At 35.8% G+C, this 22456-nt stretch overlaps 2 protein-coding genes and 1 long non-coding RNA gene across 3 annotated transcripts in view; all 3 read left to right on the top strand.

Annotated features, from left to right (window-relative positions):
- Positions 1-3728, top strand: part of LOC108675164 — a 33983-nt gene extending 30255 nt beyond the window's left edge. The window contains exons 3-4 of the mRNA XM_018163154.2: positions 2751-2950; positions 3690-3728. Of these exons, the coding sequence (XP_018018643.1) occupies positions 2751-2950; positions 3690-3728 (239 nt within the window). The remainder of the gene's footprint in view (positions 1-2750; positions 2951-3689) is intronic.
- Positions 3729-3869: 141 nt separating this feature from the next.
- Positions 3870-7769, top strand: LOC125177680. The gene is made up of 3 exons (XR_007156619.1): positions 3870-3914; positions 5976-6042; positions 7665-7769. It is a non-coding gene; the product is annotated as an uncharacterized LOC125177680 (long non-coding RNA).
- A 6147-nt stretch (positions 7770-13916) lies between these two features.
- LOC108675167 lies at positions 13917-15757 on the top strand (the record flags this gene model as incomplete). Its single annotated transcript, XM_018163158.2, is given in 1 exon segment — positions 13917-15757. A coding segment is annotated over 1 exon segment (1228 nt), but the record flags the coding sequence as incomplete, so codon positions are not given.
- Positions 15758-22456: the final 6699 nt, after the last annotated feature.

Genomic DNA, 22456 nt, shown 5'->3' with positions numbered 1-22456 from the left:
TGTTGGGACAATTTTCATGGCACGGTTCAATTTGATTCTTCGAATGAAATTTCGCTCTTTCTGTTTCGCGTTCAGAAGAGTTTTCTTTTACGTTCTTTCCATCTACCGTCATCGTGGTTTCCTCTGCAGGTAGTTGGAATGAAACATTTTTCTTGGGATGGATATTAGAAGGTCGTTCATTGAACGCGTTTTTTAAGATTGATTTAATTTTTCTGTCCGCAAGAAAATATCCCAAGTCAGAGTTGATCCCGGCGTTGGAATTATTGGAAGCTATTGTTGCATAGTTATTTCTGGCAGGCAAGTCTCCGATTCGTCCATGGCTTAAAAATAATTCCTTTTTAGAGGTTTCGTTACACTCCACCAATGCAATTCCTTTAACACGCGAAATATTTTCGCTATAATCTGAATTTGATTTTATCCTCATTTTATTTTCTGATCGTGGAAGTTGCTTGGATTTTTTACTCTGTGCTTCATTCGGGACATGTTTCTGCATTGATTTTTCGATCTTTTCATTTTCTCGAATTTCGTGAAACTCTTTTTCTGTTGTATTTGTCTTTAAATTAATCAGCAATTCATTTTCTTCCTCTGCATAAATTTTTGCATGCATTTCCTTTCCATCAGCATCTAATTCATTCGTACTTTCCGAAATTTCTGCGTAATCTATTGGTATTCGAATCACCGCCGATTTCTCACCGTCATCTTCTTGTTCTTTGGACTCTGTTTTAATTTCTTCGATTTTGATATCTTCGCGAAATAAATCTGCCAAAGAGAAGTCTTCGTCAGTGTTTTCGATGCAGGTGGAATGTTCTAAAAACTCGCGAATTTCACTTCCTCTATCTGAAAAATGCGCGGGCGTTGGCATGATTTCTTCGCTATAATCTTGGATGAAAAAGACTTCTTCATCCTTGCGGTGCATGATCCAAACTGTCGAAAATAATCCAGAATATTATATCATTCACCAAAATTCAGCTATGAACATTACACAGTAATTTAGAAAATTTGGCAGTATTCAACTCAAAGTATTATAAATCCTAAATTTTAAAAAGTATGTTAGAGCTGATCAACAATCAATGGTGTTTTCTATGGCATTCGATCCAATGGAAGCCATATATATATATAGGAGGAAAGTCTCCTTCCTGGGATCCCATTTTTATATACTCTAGAATATAAAATAATTAAGTACAAAGTATACTCATTTACCGTTGATGTAATATTGCAATATAGAAAAAATTGAAATAGGGAACCGTAAATCACATTAGTGATGTACGGCTATGCAATAGTGATGTACGGCCTATGCAATAAAAATATGTTATCTTAAGACTTACATTCCAAAGTTGGAATGCGATGATTATTTGAATCCGAATCAATGAGAACTCCTGTAAAAAATTCGTGAGACTGTAACTTTTTCCTATCCGAAATGTAATCATTTGCAACCATTTGAACATGTGCTTGAATGTGTTGTTGCATGAGGCTAGAGCGACTCACGACTTTGTACGGACACAGACTACATCTGTACGAATATCCTATGGATGCATCATGTTCTATCAAAATATGCAGCGTTAGTTGCTGTTCGTCTGGGAAATTGGATTTCACGCAAAACGCGCACTGTATTGGAGTTCTGTGAACAAATTTACTGTGCAAGCTGGCGTCACTTTTATGGCGGAAGAAAAATCGACAGTGATGGCAATAGTGATCACTTAAAATGTGAGTCACCAGTCCTATCATTGAATTGCAATTTATATCACAGTCCCAGCAAAAAAATTTCAGGGCACAATTCACATAGTCGTTCACTTTATTTGTAAAATTAACTTGCGTTGGGATGATCTCACTATCTTTACTAGTCTGCATTTTGAATCACTTTCGCACTTGAGTATCAATATTAATAACGTACATGTATCTTCACTGACGGAAAGTCTGCTCGAAACTGATCGTTGTCTCAACAAGACTATGACCGATTCCGGCGCTTCGGGTTATCTGAGCTTCGATTTAGATTGCTGGCAGATCCGATGGCATCTGATTGTGTCGTTTGTATAGATCGAGACCGGACTTTAAACCCACTTTTATGCTTTTATCATAAGACAATACTTAGAGATAATAATCATAACACGGAAGATGACTTCTATCTAACGTCATTTTGTTGTCGTTTATACTCTTATTGGCTCTTATTATAGATTCATAATCTAGACGGTTTTTATCAATTTTTAAAAAGTGGAACCTAATATCTCAGTTAATTTTACACAACTTGATGCCAGATTCCACATTATTTTTGTCAGATTATGTTAAATTCCACATTATTTCTGTCAGATTCCACATTATTACTGTCAGATTCTGTCAGATTCCACATTATTTCTGTCATATTCTGTCAGATTCCACATTATTTCTGTCAGATTCTGTCATATTCCACATTATTTCTGTCATATTCTGTCAGATTCCACATTATTTCTGTTAGATTCTGTCAGATTCCACATTATTTCTGTTAGATTCTGTCAGATTCCACATTATTTCTGTCAGATTCTGCCAGATTCCACATTATTTCTGTCAGATTCTGTCAGATTCCACATTATTTCTGTCAGATTCTGCCAGATTCCACATTATTTCTGTCAGATTCCACATTTTTCTGTCAGATTCCACATTATTTCTGTCAGATTCTGTCAGATTCCACATTATTTCTGTCAGATTCCACATTTTTCTGTCAGATTCCACATTATTTCTGTCAGATTCTGTCAGATTCCACATTATTTCCGTTGCAGAAGTGAAAGACGGACGAGAATGTCTGGTAAGGAAGTTAGTGGAGTCGGAGCGTCTGTACCGCGGCCGCCTGAAGACTCTGGAGGCGCTTTACGGCCGACCTCTGCGTCGTCTTAGCGACTCCGTCACTCCTGAAGAAAGTTCGGCCATCCTGGGCCTACTCGAGCCTGTCATCGATGCCTCGCAGGAAATTACCGACAAGGTTGGTCTTACTATGAAAAAAAGTAACTAAGAATTAAATTTGTTTAAAAATTCGATGTATTTTAATTCATGATATTTTGCCGTCCTGTGACTTTAGAATATTTAAGACTGTAAACTTTGAGACCTTGGGATTTTACGAGCTGCCTGTCGACGTTCCGCAATCGGAACGTTCCGCAAGATGATAGGGCATCATGTAAAATGGAATGATTCAAACGTCCGAAAATTCTTATGGAAACAATTAGTGATGAAGGTAATTTGTAGTTTTAATTATTAAGGAAAAAATATCAGCCTCGAATTCAATGAATTTTCATTGCATCTTTCCACGGACAGTTGCAAGAGTTTGACTTACGTATTATTTTGTTTTTAATTGTGGACTGATGAAAATGGAACAAATGATTGTTACAAATAAGATATCGATTATAATTCGATACGTATTATTATAATCACGCAAAAATGTCAATAAAATTAACAGAAAATAGAGTTACAATATCACTATGTTTAACAAATTTGAGAATTTGTTTGTAAATCATTTTGCAAATATGATGAGTTTTTTCATAATGACCTAAATTTAGGATTGATGAATTCACGTTAGAATTTATGCTGTCTCAATAGGATTGTTTACCGTAGATTTGGTTCGGGATATGCGTAAAAATGAACATTTCCCTATGATAATGATGTTCCTTCCATATTATCTACATTCTACTGTTATCTGACTTTTGTTAGCCACTATCTGTAACCAGTTTGATCTCGAAGTGTCCGGGTTTCGACAAGAGCCCTAAATGGTTTCCGGTTCTATGAACCAATCATTGAAAAGTAATAAATTACTCATTAATTTCTTTCAATTTCTCTTTTTAACCATTTATATTTTTTGGTTTAATCATTATTTATATATATTTTTTTCTTCTCTCATCTGCATTGCCAGCTGTCGACGGCGCTTGCTAGATGGGACTCCAATTCATGCATCGGTGAGTTACCTATGAAAATATATTCGAAAATTTGTATCTTTTCAACACTTATTCTCGGATGCAACTTCTGAATGTTGTATTATCTTCCCAAGTATTGATTAAACGTTAACATTGTATTATATTCTTTCCATATAGATTAAACGTTGACGTTGTATTATCTTCTTCCCAAGTATTGATTAAACGTTGACATTGTATTATCTTCTTTCCAAGTATTGATTAAACGTTGACGTCGTACTATCTTTTTTCCAAGTATATTAAACGTTGACATTGTATTATATTCTTTCCAAGTATTGATTAAACGTTGACGTTGTATTATATTCTTTCCAAGTATTGATTAAACGTTGACGTTGTATTTTCTTCTTTCCACGTATTGATTAAACGTTGACGTTGTATTTTCTTCTTTCCAAGTATTGATTAAACGTTGACGTTGATTATCTTCTTGCAATGTATTATAATTAGACATTGATTTTACCAACTTCTATTAAGGAATGTTCTCGGAACATTTTATTCATTTCTATTATCAGTACCGAGTATAACCATGAAAATAATATAAATAAATTTTGTAGAAGGGTAATTTGTGAAATATTATAATTTGTCAAGTTGTTTATAAAATCATGTGGATTTATATTTAACACGTTGACTACGAAGTGGTACATATGCGTACCACGAAATGTATTTCTCCAGGACGTAGTGATACATAATTAAGGTTGCCTAAAATCGGCCAAATCCGAGAACAAAAAATGCCAAAAAAGTCCGATAACTCAATATATACTAGTTTATTTGTAGCTTCTGCTATAAAAATTCCATTTATTTTCTTTTTGCAGTATTTAAAATTTAATTAGGAAGCACCCCTATCATAAATTTTAGCCGGCCAACGCAATTGAGAAAAACTAAATCACGAAATTTGTCCGGAAAAAATGACCGTCTGGCAAAACTGTTTAAAAACGGTTCTAAAAATGAAATAATAGTACAAGATGAAGCAATCGTAGTCAACGTGTTAATGAAAATATTTGATGGAATGAAGTTATTGTTACTGAAATCAGAATCTGCTGGACGCAAGGCGTTCCTCATGGTTAATATGTGTCCAAGGTCGTGCTGTAATGTTCTGAAAACTTGACTTATTTTTCACGTAAATATTCATAATTTTTTATTGGCTGGTATTGACCTACTTTTTATTGGCTGGGGGCTTTTTTTGATTTTTTACGCATTTTCTCATTTATGGAAAAAATGCACTATTGTTCTCGCCATGTCCGTCCGTCCGTCTGTCCGTCCGTGACTTCACGTTTTCGTCGACGAGAAAATGCGCTCTCTGTCACTCACTGCAGTGAGTACTGATCCAAGTATTGATTAAACGTTAACATTGTATTATATTCTTCCCAAGTATTGATTAAACGTTAACATTGTATTATCTTTTTCCCAAGTATTGATTAAACTTTGACGTTGTATTATCTTCTTGCAATGTATTAATTAGACGTTGATTTTACCAACTTCTATCAAGGAATGTTCTCGGAACATTTTATTCATTTCTTTTATCAGTACCGAGTATAACCATGAAAATAATATAAATAAATTTTTTTGATGGGTAATTTCTGAAATATTATCATTTGTCAAGTTGTTTATGAAATCGTGTGGATTTATATTTAATGAAAATATTTAATGGTATGAAGTAATTGTTACTGAAATCGGAATCTGGTCGCAAGGCGTTCCTCATTGTTAATACGTGTACAAGGTCGTGCTAATATTTTGAAAACTTGACTTATTTTTCACGTAAATATTCATAACTTTTTATTGGCTGGTATTGACCTACTTTTTATTGGTTGGGGGCTTTTTTTGATTTTTAGCACATATTCTCATTTATGGAAAAAAATGCACTATTGTGCTCGCCATGTCCGTCCGTCCGTCTGTCCGTCCGTGACTTCACGTTTTCGTCGACGAGAAAATGCGCTCTCTGTCACTCACTGCAGTGAGTACTGAGTTATATTTTTTAAATCAAATTTTGTGTTTCTAATATTAAATTTGTGTCATTTTTCCACGATGTATATATTTTTTATGTGTTATCAGGCGAGGCGTTCAGCTGTATGTGGGCGCGTTATTACGAGTACATCGAGAAGGTGGAACCCGTCAAAAAGTGAGCATTTAAAATTAAGCTAATAAAATTCTCTTTTTGTACAATAATATTCTAGTTCAAAGTGAAAATCCACTGAACTGTTTTTTTGTTGCTTTGAATATTGTGCAAAAGATTGCGAAAGTAATATTATCGAAGATGCAGAATTATAAAACAGTTAATGCGCGTGTAGTTTACATAGAATTTATTCAGTGTGTACATTAGCTACCAAAGCGAGTTTCTAGTGGAGTTTGCGATTATTGTAAGAGATCACAGTATTATTTTAACTATGCGAAAGTTGAAATTCTCATAAAATTCTCACTAGATTAGTACAAAACTCTGAAAACCGTACAATTACATATGTGTTTAGTAAATGCAACATGTTTAACTGTATGCCTGTGGCTTCAGAACTGGCTTTAGTAGTGATTTTGAAAGATACAATAGTTACGAGACATGAAACCAAATCAAGTAATAATTGTTCGTGAAATTTGCAAATGGCTTTGCATGGCGAATTATTAGACGTAATTGTCTCACTATTTTGGCTCCACGAGGACGAATCATTCTTTGAAATATAATTTTGAATGCTTCGTTACGCATCACATCACAGTGCGTCGGTGCCTAGCAGGCCCAGGCTCTCCTTGAAACCACTACTCTGTTACTTTCTGTTCTTGATCTGCGAAATATACCGATTGCAGAACTCATTAACGTATTGTACATTGTATTATTTTACCGTAATTGCCTTGATTGAATGTATCGGTAGCTAAAATGTTTCACTTCTAATGTAACTAAAATGTAAGGTAACTAAGATGTTTCGCTTATAAGTGTTTCGCTTTTGATTTTCAATTCCTTTTATTTTCACTCTAAAGTGAGTTCTTCTGTGATGTGTTTAAAGTGGTCTCTCCTCTAAAACATTTTCTTCTGCTCTGATATAAGTTTTCTTTTCGATCATTATATAGTTTTCTTTCGGAAGAGTTCGGGAGAAACTTGCATAAATATATACTTGACCTGATAATCTTTACTGGAATCTGCCAAATAATCACTCTCGCTGTTCGTGCTGCAAGAAGCTTATAAAAACCAAACAGTAGCATATAACATTACCTAATCTTCGAGTCATCAGGAAATTTACAATTTTTTACGGGATTTGACTTGGTCAACTCTTGTACTTATAAATTTTTTGTGCTCCTGGAAAGAATATATAAATTATCTGTTCATTTCAAATTCAAGGTTTATTATTTGTTCGATTAAATTTGATAATATCACTAATGAGCCGGTTTGCAAAGTGTTTTTGCGCCGACAAGGCTGACAGCTCAATAATCAATGAGATCCGTTTACGTGACAATGAAAAATTTTCGCCTCAATATTCATTTCTAACATGAGTTCAACTATTCTATTCTTAGATAGGCAGGTGCAGTAACCCAATATTAATTTATAGTTTGATTTTGACCGTTCTTACTTGAAGTAGTATTGAATATCCAGAGAGGCAGATGCATTGTTCAATTAATCTTTTCGAAATTCAAAGCATGAATCCTTTTGCGGTTGCGACCTAGTGCTCAAAACCGTTCAGATTTACCACTATTTTATCATTAACTGTTAACTAGGTCATAAAATTTCCATGGGGTATATTCATTTACTATTTTTTCTCGTAGGTTGCTGCAAAAGAAGCTGTCAAGCAACGAGGAGCTACGGGAACTGTTGAAGCTGCATCGCGGCGCAGCCAAACACTCCGTGCAGCAACTTCTGCAACTACCGGTTAGTTCTTCATCTCAGTAACAGTTTATATACATTATAGTCAAGTTCTGCGTCAGATTAATGTAAAAGAACCCCATCGTCCAGTTTTTGTTTTTGATCGTACCGTACAAACTAGAACTACGCTTTTTTTGACCTATCCCCTCGCATGTGGTACCAGACCAGTAAAAACATGTGGGCGCTCTGACTCATATCAATTTAGAATAGAATAGAAGTGTCGGCACTGAAGAAATAGGCCCATGGCCTGTTGCCGATTCTTGAATTTTTCGTGACTTGATTCACAAGGGATCCGGCCTTTGGAACCCGATCTTTCAATAACTGTATTAAAAAATGTTTACAGTTAACATCCGCTGAGTGATGTCACTAACCGAACACAAGTAAATAATGCATACACGTGTTTACAAAGTTTTAGAAGTGTTTACATTAAATGCATGAAAAAATGCATACAATTTACAGTTTTCGAGAGCGTCTTGATGTGCGGGCGGTCTCTTATTTTGGGAGACTGCGCCAGCGGCATAGTTTTTTTGCAATGATGTTCGATCTAGTGGCTTCTATTATGTTTTTATTCAGTATCACTTAGGTTAAATAGTGTTAGTTCAGTAATTACACATTTGGCCTATATAACCCTCTATCATCTTATGTCACTCTCCGGGAACATAACTTTGAACTTAAATTATTCGTAAAATATTGAGTCTAGCAACCTGAGGACGTTTGTAAGCAACAGAAAACATTTTAAAGTTATCGTACGTGGCGGCAACCATCAATGCAAGTCATTTTGCCCTCACTAGCAACGTATCTTTTTTGGGAAGTAGACTTGTAAGAATATTGCTCCGGTTACTCATGTCAGGCGGTAGAGGGTTAAGACGATGTTGTACACCTATATATGTTTTTTAGACTGTTAAAAGCGTTTCTTATTTCCTAGCTCTATTTCAATTTGTGAATATACGCAATTGATGAATGGAGAAACTTCCACCTGAAAGTTTAATGCATTGGTCCACCTGTTAAACGTCAATTTTAACTTACAATGCATCAATGTTGTGTTGCTATTTAAACATTATTTATTCTTGAATAAAAATGTACCATTCTTTAGTGTGAGTAATCGTTTCAACTTGATTTGTGCTTGTACCGCTAAATTTTTTCACTAGAAAAGAACTTTCTCAGGATTGCGTTCCTAAATGTTCGCTGTTCCAGTCGTAGGTGTACATGTAAATTTGCCGTGCACCATATGCCAAAATCTACTCGGATTTTAATTAATTAATTTTTTTTTAATTTTAGATTTGATGGCTACCATTATTGCGTATCTTGTGAAGACCATTATAGAGAGAGCATTAGCGAACAAAATTTCCAAACTTTGACAGGCCGGCCACTTCATCGAAACCGGTCTTCGTCTTTTTAGCGCATTTTCTCATTTATGAAAAAAATGCACCATTGTGTTCGCCATGTCCGTCTGTCCGTCTGTCGGTCCGTCCGTGACTTAACGTTTTCGTCGACGAGAAAATGCGCTCTCTGTCACTCACTGCAGTGAGTACTGAGTTATATTTTTAAATCAAATTTTGTGTTTCTAATATTAAACTTGTGTAATTTTTCCACGATGTATATATTTTTGTGTGTTATCAGGGGAGGCGTTCAGCTGTATGTGGGCGCGTTATTACGAGTACATCGAGAAGGTGGAACCCACCAAAAAGTGAGCATTTAAAATTAAGCTAATAAAATACATGAAAAAATGCATACAATTTACAGTTTTCGAGAGCATCTTGATGTGCGGGCGGTTTCTTATTTTAGGAGACTGCGCCAGCGGCATAGTTTTTTGCAACGATGTTCGATCTTGTGGCTTCTTTGATTTTTTATTCAGTATCACTTAGCTTAAATAGTGTTAGATCGGTAATTCCACATGTGGCCTATTTAAGACGATGCTGTATACCTATAAGGCTATATATGTTTCTTAGACTATTATAAACGTTTCTTATTTTGTACCTCTATTTCAATTTGTAATTGAAATTTATGAATGGAGAAAGTTCCACCTGAAAGTTTAATGCATTGGTCCACCTGTAATAAAATAACTCGTCCCTAGTAAGTTCCGGTCCGCAATAAAGTTAGATTCGTAATGTCGGGATAACCGCTATTTTGTAGCATAATGACGTAATTTCCAAACTTTAACAGGCCGGCTACTGCCTCGAAACCGACCTTCATGTTTTTTTTTTTAATTCGTCATGCATTCAAAATCTGCTGTGGAGTTCCATTGCAAACAAACTATCTCACAATCTGAGAGTGTGTTCTGCCAAAAATTTGTGTATATTTCCAACATGCAACAATACTGCGTTGCTACAATAAACCTTAACCGTTTTTTTCTAAGAAACTATATTGTATTAATTATCGATGTTCATTTGTGCGTGGTAATGCGTGCAAAATATTTACTTTGTCGTTTGTCTATAATGATTTACATGTATTCTGCGCTTGCATTTCAACTCAAAATCAAATAAAAAAAATAGAATCTAGTGGCATAAAATCTAAAATTTTCAGGTGCCAATGTTTTTGATTCGGTGATAAATGCAGATAGAAGTACTATAGTGCACCACAAATACTGATCTTGTTTCTTAAATATTGTCGCAGAATTTTGAGGCAGTTTAGCATGACAGACGAATTACGCTGAATGTTTCTTGTGTCTAATTATGATTGAAAACCAACGCCATTTTCAGTAGCGAGTGATCCATTTCCGGAATTTGATCGTATTTAAACTTAGAGACTATAACTTCCCTGTTTCGTAGCAATTAAAATAAATATAATACCACTTTAACTTCATATTAATACGTCATATATTGTAAATTCTCGTTTGTATTAGATTCTTCATATTGTATTAGATTCTTCATATATCACTGCAGTCGCCAATCGACTTACTGTTGAAATATAACAGCTATTGATGCTGTGAAACGCACGTTTGCCAGTCTCTGCATCCGGCCATGGAGATTGAATTCATTTTGATTGAATGGTTGAAAAAATCATAATTTCTGCATCCCATGCACACAATTCCAGCGAAAAGCGTCACACGCGCATGTGATTCGTCATGCTATGTGCGCAGCGTGATGCTCATCACACGCGCATGTGATGCGTCATGCTATGTGCGCAGCGTGATGCTCATCACACGCGCATGTGATATACCTCGAATTTAGTTTTGAATGCGCTCTTGATGTGTCCATGTCTGCATTATAAAAGCTGTATTTTGTATTTTTCACAGAGGCGTTTTGCATGTTCTAGGCTTGCAAGCATATTGTTTTGTTAATGGAACGATGCAATTTTAGGCTTTTTAGTTGCTTCTGACGGGAGAAAATTCCTCCCTTAGAAGTTTATATAGTTAGGCTTACGATCAAATTGCTCCGAAAATTTCTCAGTACTAAAATGCAAAATTTACGCGTCAAGTTTTTTTTAGATTTCTCCTGTGTCAGAATTAATTATTGCGCAATAGTTAAACTTAATCTAACTTAGAGCAAAACCTAATTCCTGCGATGAATCTTGTGTGTAAAATTCTCAAGATTTTTTTCTTCTTTTGTTTATGTTGAAACGTCCAGGACACGCAGCTGATTTTATCACAGCTATCATTTTATTCAGGACGTGAAGTGCTCAACTGTTTGGATATTGTGAAAATATTTTGTTAAAAAATTAAATTTATAAAATTCTCGGAAAGAAAAGCATTTCGGTATTTATTGTGTCTAAATTAGTTCCCTAAGTTCTGATTTACAAGCGTCGATTGATTCTTCTTTTCAATTGATTCCATCAAAGTTCGATCTCTTGCCCAGTCATGGCGGATAATCAATTCTCGGAAAAGACCAACACGCTCCGTAATTTCTTAAGAGATCTTTTGCAAATTCCGTGCAAGCTCCCCATGCACGACCGGCGCAAGCTGTTAGTTAATATAGAGAGCATTAAGCTCTACAGCTGTGCCTATTGTTCCATGACATGAAGAAGCCTGGTAGTTTGTTTCAGTTTGACGCAACCTACGAAGGCTAAATGCGCTTTAAAAAGTTACTGATTATTTGTGTAAAAATTTATTCGTATGAGGCGTAAACAATTGAAAAATAACTTGAGGGAATTATATTAATTTTATTGTATTAAAGAAAACCGACTGTATTTCTAAGACATAATTGTATAAGTTTTAATTATGCTGAATTAAAATAAAGCAACTATTAATTGCAGTGGTGGTTCTTCATGCTTGTACAGTGCTTGTTGATGTAATTAATTCACTTTTGACAGTTTATAAAAGTTAATTATTGACTGAACGATTCTTTTCGGAAAACCTTTTCCCATCTGTCTCCCATTCATCTTGCTGTTCTCCTGTGTCGTCTTCGTTGCTGTTTTTGGTTTGCTTCGCCTTTTTCATTTATTTTGTTATCGTGTCTTTTCGATGCCAACGCCGCTTTTATCTCGTCAGTTTTAGCGCTATGGCCAATTAAGACCTTCCACCTCTAACGGAACCTTGATTAAACTGAAATTTGTTTGTGAACATAGTCTTCAGTAATAATTTTTATGTCAATAAAGTAATATATGAAAGCCGAATACTCTTTGCTTGCCATTATAAATCCAAAATGAATTTTTACCTCACCGACTGATTTTTATGTTATAAACGAGCGAGTAATGCGGTAAACCTCGATTTATTGGTGAAATTTAACAAAAACATTAGGCTTTAAAAGACGTGGTTTTCGATAAACACTGTAAAATTCATGAAAACTTGGAAGAAATAACCAATACGTGAGATTTCATTCATGTTTTAAGTAAGGCACAAATCGGCGTGCCGACCCGAGCTTCAGCCCCTGGGTCAACCGGATCGCCTGGTCAGATGTTGGCTGGCTGTGACAGGGAGAGGTTGTGTTGCGTCGGTGCTGCTAAGAGTCAGTGCCGGGGTGCTTTTTCTTCATTCGTTCGTGCTTTTTGTGCGCCCTAAGCTACAAAGTTCTGGAAATTGTTTTGTGTTTGTAATGGTGCATCACAGTCGCATGACTTGCGCAAAAAAGCGGTTATTGTGAAAAGATTTTCCCTTGCAAATTTGGACTATCGAAACTTTATTGTTTTTTCAAACTTTTTTTTTTGTGTTATTTGAATTATCTCGGGCAGACGGATGCAACTTGAAATCATCTGTAGGTTTGCAATTTAAATAATAATCGAATCAATTAAAGTAATTTGTGTCGCGCAACTCGTATGTTTATACTTGTTGAATATTTTCAATACATTTTAAATGTTTAACAAATCCAAGCGAAATTCCAACGGTCTCTATTTTGATAGGAAACACCTGGTGTTAATTGACATTTATTCAAATAGCATATATACCCTTTCTTATTGGTAAACATTTACATATTGTTTTCTATATTATTCGAATTATATCCATTCTACACTTTCTCCCACGGATAGCATCCTTTTTAGCTTTCTGCAAGAAATGAGTAATTTCATTTTTTCAAGAAATTAAATTCAGTTTTGTTTTCTTTGTAACAAGCTCATTAACTCCACATTTCATCCTTAAACTAAAAAATTATTCCACGAAAAAAAAAGTTTCCATGGATTGTCGATGCTAAGAAACCATGCAAGTGACGAGCGTAACACCGCCGTTACCCGATCCGTTACCTTATCGATTCAGTTACCGTAGAGAAACTTTTAGACGACGCTTCAGTGACCAATAAATGTTCAGCCGATAATTACAATTCTTCCTACCTGCGTGTTTAGAGGTTGAGGTCTCAAGTAAACACTTGCGATTGTAAACAACCTCGGCAAACTTTCAGCATAAATTCAATAACGAAATGAGATTTCGACTAATTTAATTGACTGAATCGTTTGTCGATTGACGCTTTTCACGACAAAACTTTTTTGAACATCGGGAAGATTTTTTATCTTTTATTTCTTTGCTTTTTTATCGTGGTTTCTGGTAGCATTTCGATATCCACACGCATGCCGCTGCGAAAAACTTCACAAATCCGAAATTTGATTGCAAAACAATTATCAATATTGAAAATAACATAATTATATATATTACATATAAATTATGTTGATCATATATATGATCAACATAAGACCTGAACATAAGATCGTTGAACAGATCACGATTTCTTATAATTTTGTAGAGCTAGTCGAACCATCCAATAACGAATATTTTTTTCTTGTAGAGTTTTTATGTCGCTTTCGATCAAGCATCGTGAGTTTTCGAGTGAAAAGAAACAATAACAATAAGCATTCTATTTCCTGCTATCGATGAATTGAAATCAAGTTTGATTCTTCAGAAGTTAACAAAACTAATCTAGAATTGTTTTATTTTTTTCATAATCCTGGAAAACTTATGTGTAAAGAAAACTTTTGCAGTGAAAGCGTAGATTGTTTCAGTTGTCTTTGAGGATTTTCATATTCTAATTTGTTTTGAAAATTTAAGACAAGAATTATAGGAAGTCTTTAGGTTTTGTATTAGTTGCTGACGTGTTAGTGATGTGTTGAATTTGTCTGTTGACGGCATAGTGTTCTCCATGATTCAAGTGTATAGTGGAAAATACTGCCGACTTCCGGAGTGGATTTCTGTAATTAGAAACTGAAAGCTTGTGACCGTTTGTAATCAAAACTAATATTTGGCGTAAAATTTCCGAGTTCATTGTCCAACTCAATATGTCGTTTAAAACATTGCTTTCGGACCTTTTTGGGTCCGCTCCGACATTGACATCGAAATACGTGCTTCGACTCAATTAAAAAAAATATTTAATATTATTTTCGTACATTTGAGCTTACGGCAACCCGATCGCCATGTTCGGAAGCCTTGTGCAGAAGCTGCAGTCGTTCAGCCCAATAACCAGCCCGACCACTTCGCCCACAGTCAGTCCAAGACCCAAGAAAAAATTCGGTTTTGGCCGTGCTAACCGAAAACGAAGAATTGGAGGTTACGACAAAGAGGAGATTAGGGAAGTTCAGAGTGAGCCTGAGCTAGATTATGAGAACCTAGAACGGAAGAAGGACAAGAAATTCTTTGGATTGTCTTCGGACAGAAGGAAAATTTCGGCTCCTCTCGTGGGTCAATGCAACAATGCTCCTCGAACCGGCTCAAATCTCCCGAATGGAAGCAGTCCCTACTATGCTGTTTGTAAGCCTAACAGCCTCACCTCCAATGACTGTTACGCATCAGCTTACTCCGTCATACCACAACACAATAACAATCATTTAAACAGTGCCGTCCAGTGTGGTCAAGGTGAGGACATTTACGAAGACATTAACACGATTAAAGGACCGCATGTGTCCGTATACAATATCTCTAGCAGTGCCCCCAAACCTAATTTGATAAACCACAACGCAGACCGAAGCCAACCTCGCAGCAAGACTTCCGCAACCAACTCAAAAGCTGTTAACAGCAATTTCAATTCAATATCTGCTCCCAGCAATGGTTTCAGTGGCAAACATCGTAACATATCCACGGTCGATATCAAAGAGGCTTCCTACAAAAATCCTGACTTTCAGTTCCCTCAGGATCCGGTAAAAAACGCACCTGATAATCACCGTCGGCTGTCGCGAGCACCCGCCAATCACGTTGAACTTCGTCCCACAAACTCCAGCCAAGCTTCTTACGGCGAACACAAAGCCCATCATGTGTCCGACGAGACTCGTAAGCGTGCTAACAATAACAAGAAGGCGATGGATAATTACCCCTATCGTAAGGACATAAGTGTCCCTCTCCACGATGTCATTCATGAGCCACGAAAACTTGTCATCGTTGACACCAGGAAGACGTCTCATGAATTCACAAGGAACGGTCCTCCCGACTATCACCGGACTTTGTCGTCAGATTACTACCAAAATGGTTCGATTTATGGAGGGATTCTCAACCGCATGGATGAACCCTATCCCCTTCCTCCGTCTCCCCATGAGGATATTTATGACGTGCCGTCAAGGATCACAAGAAAAGTTGGCGACTCGAGGAGCAAAGACTTCGGTAGAAGCCAAGTTTCCAGGACGCTTGGAAAAATGGAAGGGTTGAGACAGGTAAGGCCCGGATACATTGTTTTGGCGGAGCTGTGTGGCCATACTTTTTTCAATGTGAGCATCGTTTTAACGAGGCGGTTTTTGTTTTATTTTTACTCCGCATCCAATCTACAGTTTTATCTAGAATAATTTTTTTAGTGGTTGTTTCTTATCTGAGCAACTTTAACCATGTAGAATGGCTAGCATAAAAAAAAATTGATAAATGTCGTACATAGGCATTTACCTCCGAACTCCCTCGTATTTAAAAACTATTATGCAAAAAAGTACCCAAAACACAGATAAAGTTTTCGACGTGACCTTTAATCCTCCATATATATATATTGCTTGTGATTCTGCCTGGTAATGCGGCATACAATTCCCTAGATGATTAGAGGCAGCCTCGGAACAATGAAGACCTTGCTATTGACCTCAAGATTTGGCCTAACAATAGAATTATGTTTGGCATGCGGTAAAATTATTGCCTGACATGTAGCAGTGCACAGCATGGGCTTTTCTTCACAATGCGACTCTGCAACTAATGCGCATTGCTTCTTCATCTTTCTTTGGCTGCTCTTTCTCATTTATCATTTTACTGTCTTTTCTTTTAGTGTCATTTTTATTTGTATAGTTTGTTTAGTGTTGTGTTAGGTTTGTCAGTCTAAAAGTAATCCTACAGACATTATAAGAATTCAGATGTTGAATGTGTTCTTTTTCATTGACTTTTTCCATATGTTGTTTAATAAAAATGTATTTTTCTTGAACCGTTTTGTCGTTTTATTTTCGCGTACTTGAGCTTCATTGCGCATTGTTTCGGCTAGCGGCGTCTTCACGTTCTTTGTTTATTCAGATGATGTTGATGATTCAAATGTTGAATGTGATCTTTTTCATTGACTTTTTCCATATGTTGTTTAATAAAAATGTATTTTTCTTGAGCCGTTTTGTCGTTTTATTTTCTTGTACTTGGGCTTCATTGCGCATTGTTTCGGCTAGCGGCGTGTTCACGTTCTTTGTTTATTAAGATGAATGTTGAATGTGTTCTTCATCATTGACGTTTTCTATATGTTCTTCAATAAAGTTGTTTCGTCAATTAGCATTCATTTTTTTTTCAAATGACCGTTTATATAAATAAGATCATTTTTAGATTAAAATCTGAAACGTGATTAAAATATCTTCTACAATATCTTCTTCTGTTTGTATCAATGATCATTTACATCCTTATCCTAATGAATGTTTATCTAAATAAGATCAAATAAAGATAGAAATTTTAAGCACGATGAAAAAAATATTATCTACAGTATTTTCTTCTACTATAAAATATCTTCAAATATCTACAATTCTTTTATGATTGAATGATTGGCCACAATCAAATGATGTCCGAGAATTAACTTGAACACGTATTATTTTCCTATCAAACCTTATGAATGCCGATGAAGCATCACAAGCAAATTTTCATCGTTGAACACTATAACTAAAAAGCCCTATCGTTTACGGTATCACCGTAAACGCATATTATCGTATACTGTATATTATATAATGCGTTTATATTATCGCATATTATTATTATTGTAAAAGCATTATTATCGGAATTATTTTCTTGAAGAATTTAGGCAAAAATTGTGAGTTTTGTGAGCAGGTTCTTGCAGAGACGCGCGGCTGAACTGCGCAGGAAGTTCACAGGTTTTGTGGCGTTGGCAGTCACTGAGTCGGTGACTTATCGGGTCATGTTGACCCACTTGCTGCGGCTTATCGGGTCATGTTGACTCACTTGTTGCGGCTTATCGGGTTATGTTGACCCACTTGCTGCGGCTTATCGGGTCGTGTTGACCCACTTGCTGCGGCTTATCGGGTCATGTTGACCCAATAATTTAGCGCGTTAAATACGACTCAACCGTATTAATATTAGTGAATATTTGTGTATAATCAGCTTCGCTCAGCGCATTATTTATGCTTGCACCGTATTTATATCCGTAAAGATTCTTGTATATAATCAGCATAGCTTTGGCAAATTATATACGCCTCCTCCGTATTTATATTCCTTGAGATTTATGTATAATCAACCTACGCTTAGTGCATCATTTACATGTACTTAATACTTACATATAGCTTTTAATATCCGTACGTCTACATCGTTTTTATTTTCGTAAAGATTTAGTGCTCGATCACAACGATTATCTGATGCTGATTTTGTGTCTGACCGGATATTATTTCCCAGATGTTTAGTCTGCTATGGATAATTATCTGGATTATTCTGATGATTATAAATTAGATGAATCGAATTAATGTTTTAAGCTTGAAAAATATGGCTTGAAAAATATTGCTATTTGATCCAGCTATCGTTTTCCGAATCTTGCTAAATCCCTTGTAGTTTTTCGCATTTCAAAATGGAATAACTTAAAAATAGTTCAGATGACTTTTTGACTTTTTTGCATGTAAAACAGAAATCCTTAGTTGAAAATATTGTTGTTTAAATCAAATCTTTAGCCATTATCCAATGAAATAATTATTATATCATCATAAATCATCATCGAATCCAAAGCATTGTATAATTTCATAAATACTTCGTTCAACGATCAATTAAGTGTCTACATTCTGAAATACTCAGTTCAACAAAAAAAATATAAATTGAGTTAGTTCAAAGCTCATGTCTTCATGCAATATGCCTGTCTTCATTTGAATCCAATCAACTGACGTGGCCGATAAAACCGAATATGTTCGTATCGATTTAATTGTTCTCTCTACTCATAGGAACCCTGAAGATCTTTCAAAGAGAAAAAAAGCGCCTCTTGATGCCTCCAGTAGACCTCTGTAGGCATCTTTCTTTGCGAGAGTGAAAGCAGTCGTGTACCAACGTAAAAGTGGGCTAAAGCCAAACACTGACCGGCTGAGATGCCGCATGTTGCTGGCTTTCGACCCTACACATCGTATATACATTTTTTTGTGGATCTAGCTATCGAGAATCATTCTACACTTTAAGTATACGTATGTGAAAGCGTTTTTCCGAGTATTTTTTGCTTTAAGGGAAGTGCGAAAAGATGGTTTTGGAAGATGCATAATGTATGGAGTTGCTCTCAACGATTAAAATTTGAGGCCACCATTTGTTTTACCCATTTTTGGTGTACAATTTTAGTTAGATTTCGTATATTTACTCAATGCATTGAGTTCCCGTAGCATTCGTCCTTGTCCATCCAAGTTTGGATTGTTTTTCCCAAATGACCAACCATTAATATTAACAAATAGTAACAATAAATTGGTCAATGTGAGTGGAAATCGAAATTTTTGGGAATTTCTGCTGTTGAATTGTTTCGACTAGGCGGATAACTCGGTCGGGACTGTATTGAAGGTTCCAGATTAGTGAAGCGAAATTATTTATTTCCTTTCAAGTTCTTGAACTACGTATAATTTTTTCCTATCACTTCCGGAACTGGAAGATGTCTCCAGTTAATTGTTTGGAATCCATTCATTATCATCCATATTTGCATTATATATCAGATTCAGATATTGTATTTCATATTCGTACCTTTTAAAGGCTTTTGTTAACTCGTATCGTTCTGTATCATGTTATCATACCACCTTGGATACCACCATATCATGTTATGATATGGAGGTATCCAAGGATTTACCTTCACCTTCTTTCATTTTCTAAAGTCTTTATTGCTCTGTAATGAATGCTATTGTTTGACGTTTTAGAGCTTTGAACGACTCAATTCGTGATCTTTTGTTGTTTATTCGTATAATATTTAAATTCGTATAATTGATATTAATAATTCGTTTATTCGTATAATATTTAAATTTACAATATGTTACAGAATAAAATGCGAATTAACTGCCAATGAGCGGTAGTTAACTCTTGATTGGGTGTTTTTTTCTAGAAAAATTATATTGGCTACGCTGCGTCATGGCGTTTTGTTCGAAATGAATAACTTTATCCCAATTTTTCATGTATGGCTGCATGAATTTTTATTAATTATTATTTAGCATTATTATTATTTTAATTATTATTTTTATTAATTATTTAATCATATGTATGGCTGCAGTCTTTTATGCTACCCTTACGCAGAGAAATAAGTGTGACTTTGTCCAAATAACGATGCTAATTTTACCCATTGCGTGGGTCAATCTGACCCACTTAAGCCCGGCAATAGGACATATTAGTGCCTACGTCCATTCTCTGTTCCTGCTTTGAGTAATAAAATATGTCGCTATTTTGACAGTATAACCCATTTTTAACCCTAACATTATATCGAAATAAACTAGTCCTGTTTATTTCGATATAATGTTAGGTCTTGTTTAGGTTTTATGACTGTCTTTGAATTTTGACTTTTAAAGTGATTTTATTCATTTTTAGTTTAGTCGAACTGATGATGGAGCTGGACTCCGAAACGTTTTCAATATCGATATGGTGAATTTTTTTGGCGCTTTCTTTGCTTTTAAATTCCTTCTGTTTTCCGAGTGTAGTTATAGCCGACGATAATACGTTTTTGGTTTCAGTTGCACATGACCTAGCGAAGCAGTCAGAGTACCTATACGTCCAGCTGTTGTACTGTTGCAACACTCACCGCCTTATTACCTTTCGTAATAACCCCACTTTTTTGTCGGAGATTTAGTTTAGTTTTCGATGATAGGAGATTATCATAGCTTTACACAAGTCATTCTATGCAAACAGAACGGATTTTTACTTTTTCCGATATAATTCAAACGTTGGCGAGAACTTTTTCTATCTTTGGTGCTCTTGAATATGTTATTTTGACATTTTCAAGAATATCCAAAAGTTCCAAAATTCATTTCAATACGTTTTTTTCAAGTTTTTCTTTTTTGGTAATAGCTTACCTTCATAAAGTTTAAGTCAATGAACTTTACGAATTTAAACTTTAATAAACTTGACCTATTAAAATATAATGTATAAAAATAAATACTTGAATGTTGATAAATTTGAAGGGATTTTCTGTCACCTTGAAGAAAGAGTTTTTTCCAGAAGTGGCATCTGCCCGCAGCTAAACTTTTTCTAGCCCATCGCATGGCTCTTAAACTTAATTTTTTAAAGCCGAACAAAACAAAGCAACTCCCCGAAGGAATTTGAAAACAACTTTTAACGAAGAAAACAGCCAACATATTATACTAGTTCATATGCATTTAGTTTAAAAAGAATTCAACTTTATTATGGGTGAATGAAACATAATTAGATGTGCTGAATGGTATTGGGTGCAATTAAGTGCTTAGATTAGACCGGCGCAGCTAAAATATGCATATCATATTATTAAATATTTTATTTAGTAGGTTGATTAGCCGAGTTTATTCGTTTGATATTTATGGAGAGATATGATTGATTAAATTTTATGAAGACATGCGCTGGGTTTTGTTAATATTAACTCAACTACGCAATAAATTTAAGCCTATAATAATAGCGATTTCAGCGTTTATTAGGCCGCAGGCCTGTAGCCGATTCTTACCATCCCAGAACATCCACAGCATGTTGCGGTCTCGAACACGCAACTCACTGCTACAATTCTGCTGTGCATAACCGCCCGACCTCATCGCCGATTCTGACCAGAAACGGTCACACAGAGCTGGGATCGAACCCGCGCCTCTCTGCGCCAATCTTGGTACTCTGTACTGTAACCACTTGGCAACCCTGCCCCATTCACTATAAAAAAATTAATAATTCAGAAATAACATTTCTTATATCGTGTTTAGTTAAGCCAGTGGCTAACTGCAACATCGAACAGCAATGCATGTTCAATTTGCTCATACTTTCGCTCCAACCCTGCGGCAACGCCGTGTTTCTCGACGAATGGCTCGCCTTGTCGAAACTATTCATGAGCTTATTATTTTAGACCCCCGTGGATGTTCGTGATCGGCTGTAAATGATGATGTTTGCAAAACTGTTCACTGATTTATCTTAATCAAAAATTTGAACCTAACTTCGGGACATACATATTTTTCAGGGAATCTGCCATCCATGCGTCAGTGCGGTGTTTGTATGCTCGCGACACAAGAACCGTTAAAGCTCATTTTTAAAATTTAATCGAAAGCAACGATGCGTGTCGCGATTGCCGGTTTTACAGAAGATATCTGATGAGTGGACACCGATGAACGACGTTGATACGGAAAATTCTTCCGCTTTGACAGGCTCGCCGCGATCTTTAGTGCGTCAACGAAACCTTAAAGCCACCGAAGATATTTCCCTCAGGCTAAAACCTGCCTTTGATCTACATTCAAAATATCTATATTTATAAATTTTTTCTCTTCGTTTAGTTTTTTTTGGCGGTTTGAATGCATCCCTCTCGTCCTAGCCATTTTTCTGTGCTTACTTTTTCTTCAGGATATATGCTTCTTCTATTTACTTGAATATTTTTTCTAAGCAGTAGCAATTGGTTCATCATAGTTAAAAGATGTTACAACTTCAAAACTTTCCGTACCTGTTCCACCAATGATACGACAGGCTAGCCTTCTGTTGCGGCCGCACCATCATACCTTGCTCAAGTACACTTATCAGTCTAAGTGTATGTAACGGTCTAAGTACACGTAGCGGCCTAAGTACACGTAGCGGCCTAAGTACACGTAGCAGCCTTAGTATACGTAGCGGCCTTAGTACACGTAAAGGCCGATTTCTTGCCTGTGATTGGTTGGTCTACATTGAAAAGCCGTCACTGATTGACTGACTTAATTACGAACTCGTAACTATTTTTGATCGTGTCGCGTTTGGTTGACGTTGAATTATTAA

This window comes from Hyalella azteca, unplaced genomic scaffold (genome assembly GCF_000764305.2).
Source record: "Hyalella azteca isolate HAZT.00-mixed unplaced genomic scaffold, Hazt_2.0.2 contig4106, whole genome shotgun sequence".
NCBI classification, from domain to species: Eukaryota; Metazoa; Arthropoda; class Malacostraca; order Amphipoda; family Hyalellidae; genus Hyalella; species Hyalella azteca.
This window is presented reverse-complemented; position numbering and strand designations above follow the sequence as displayed.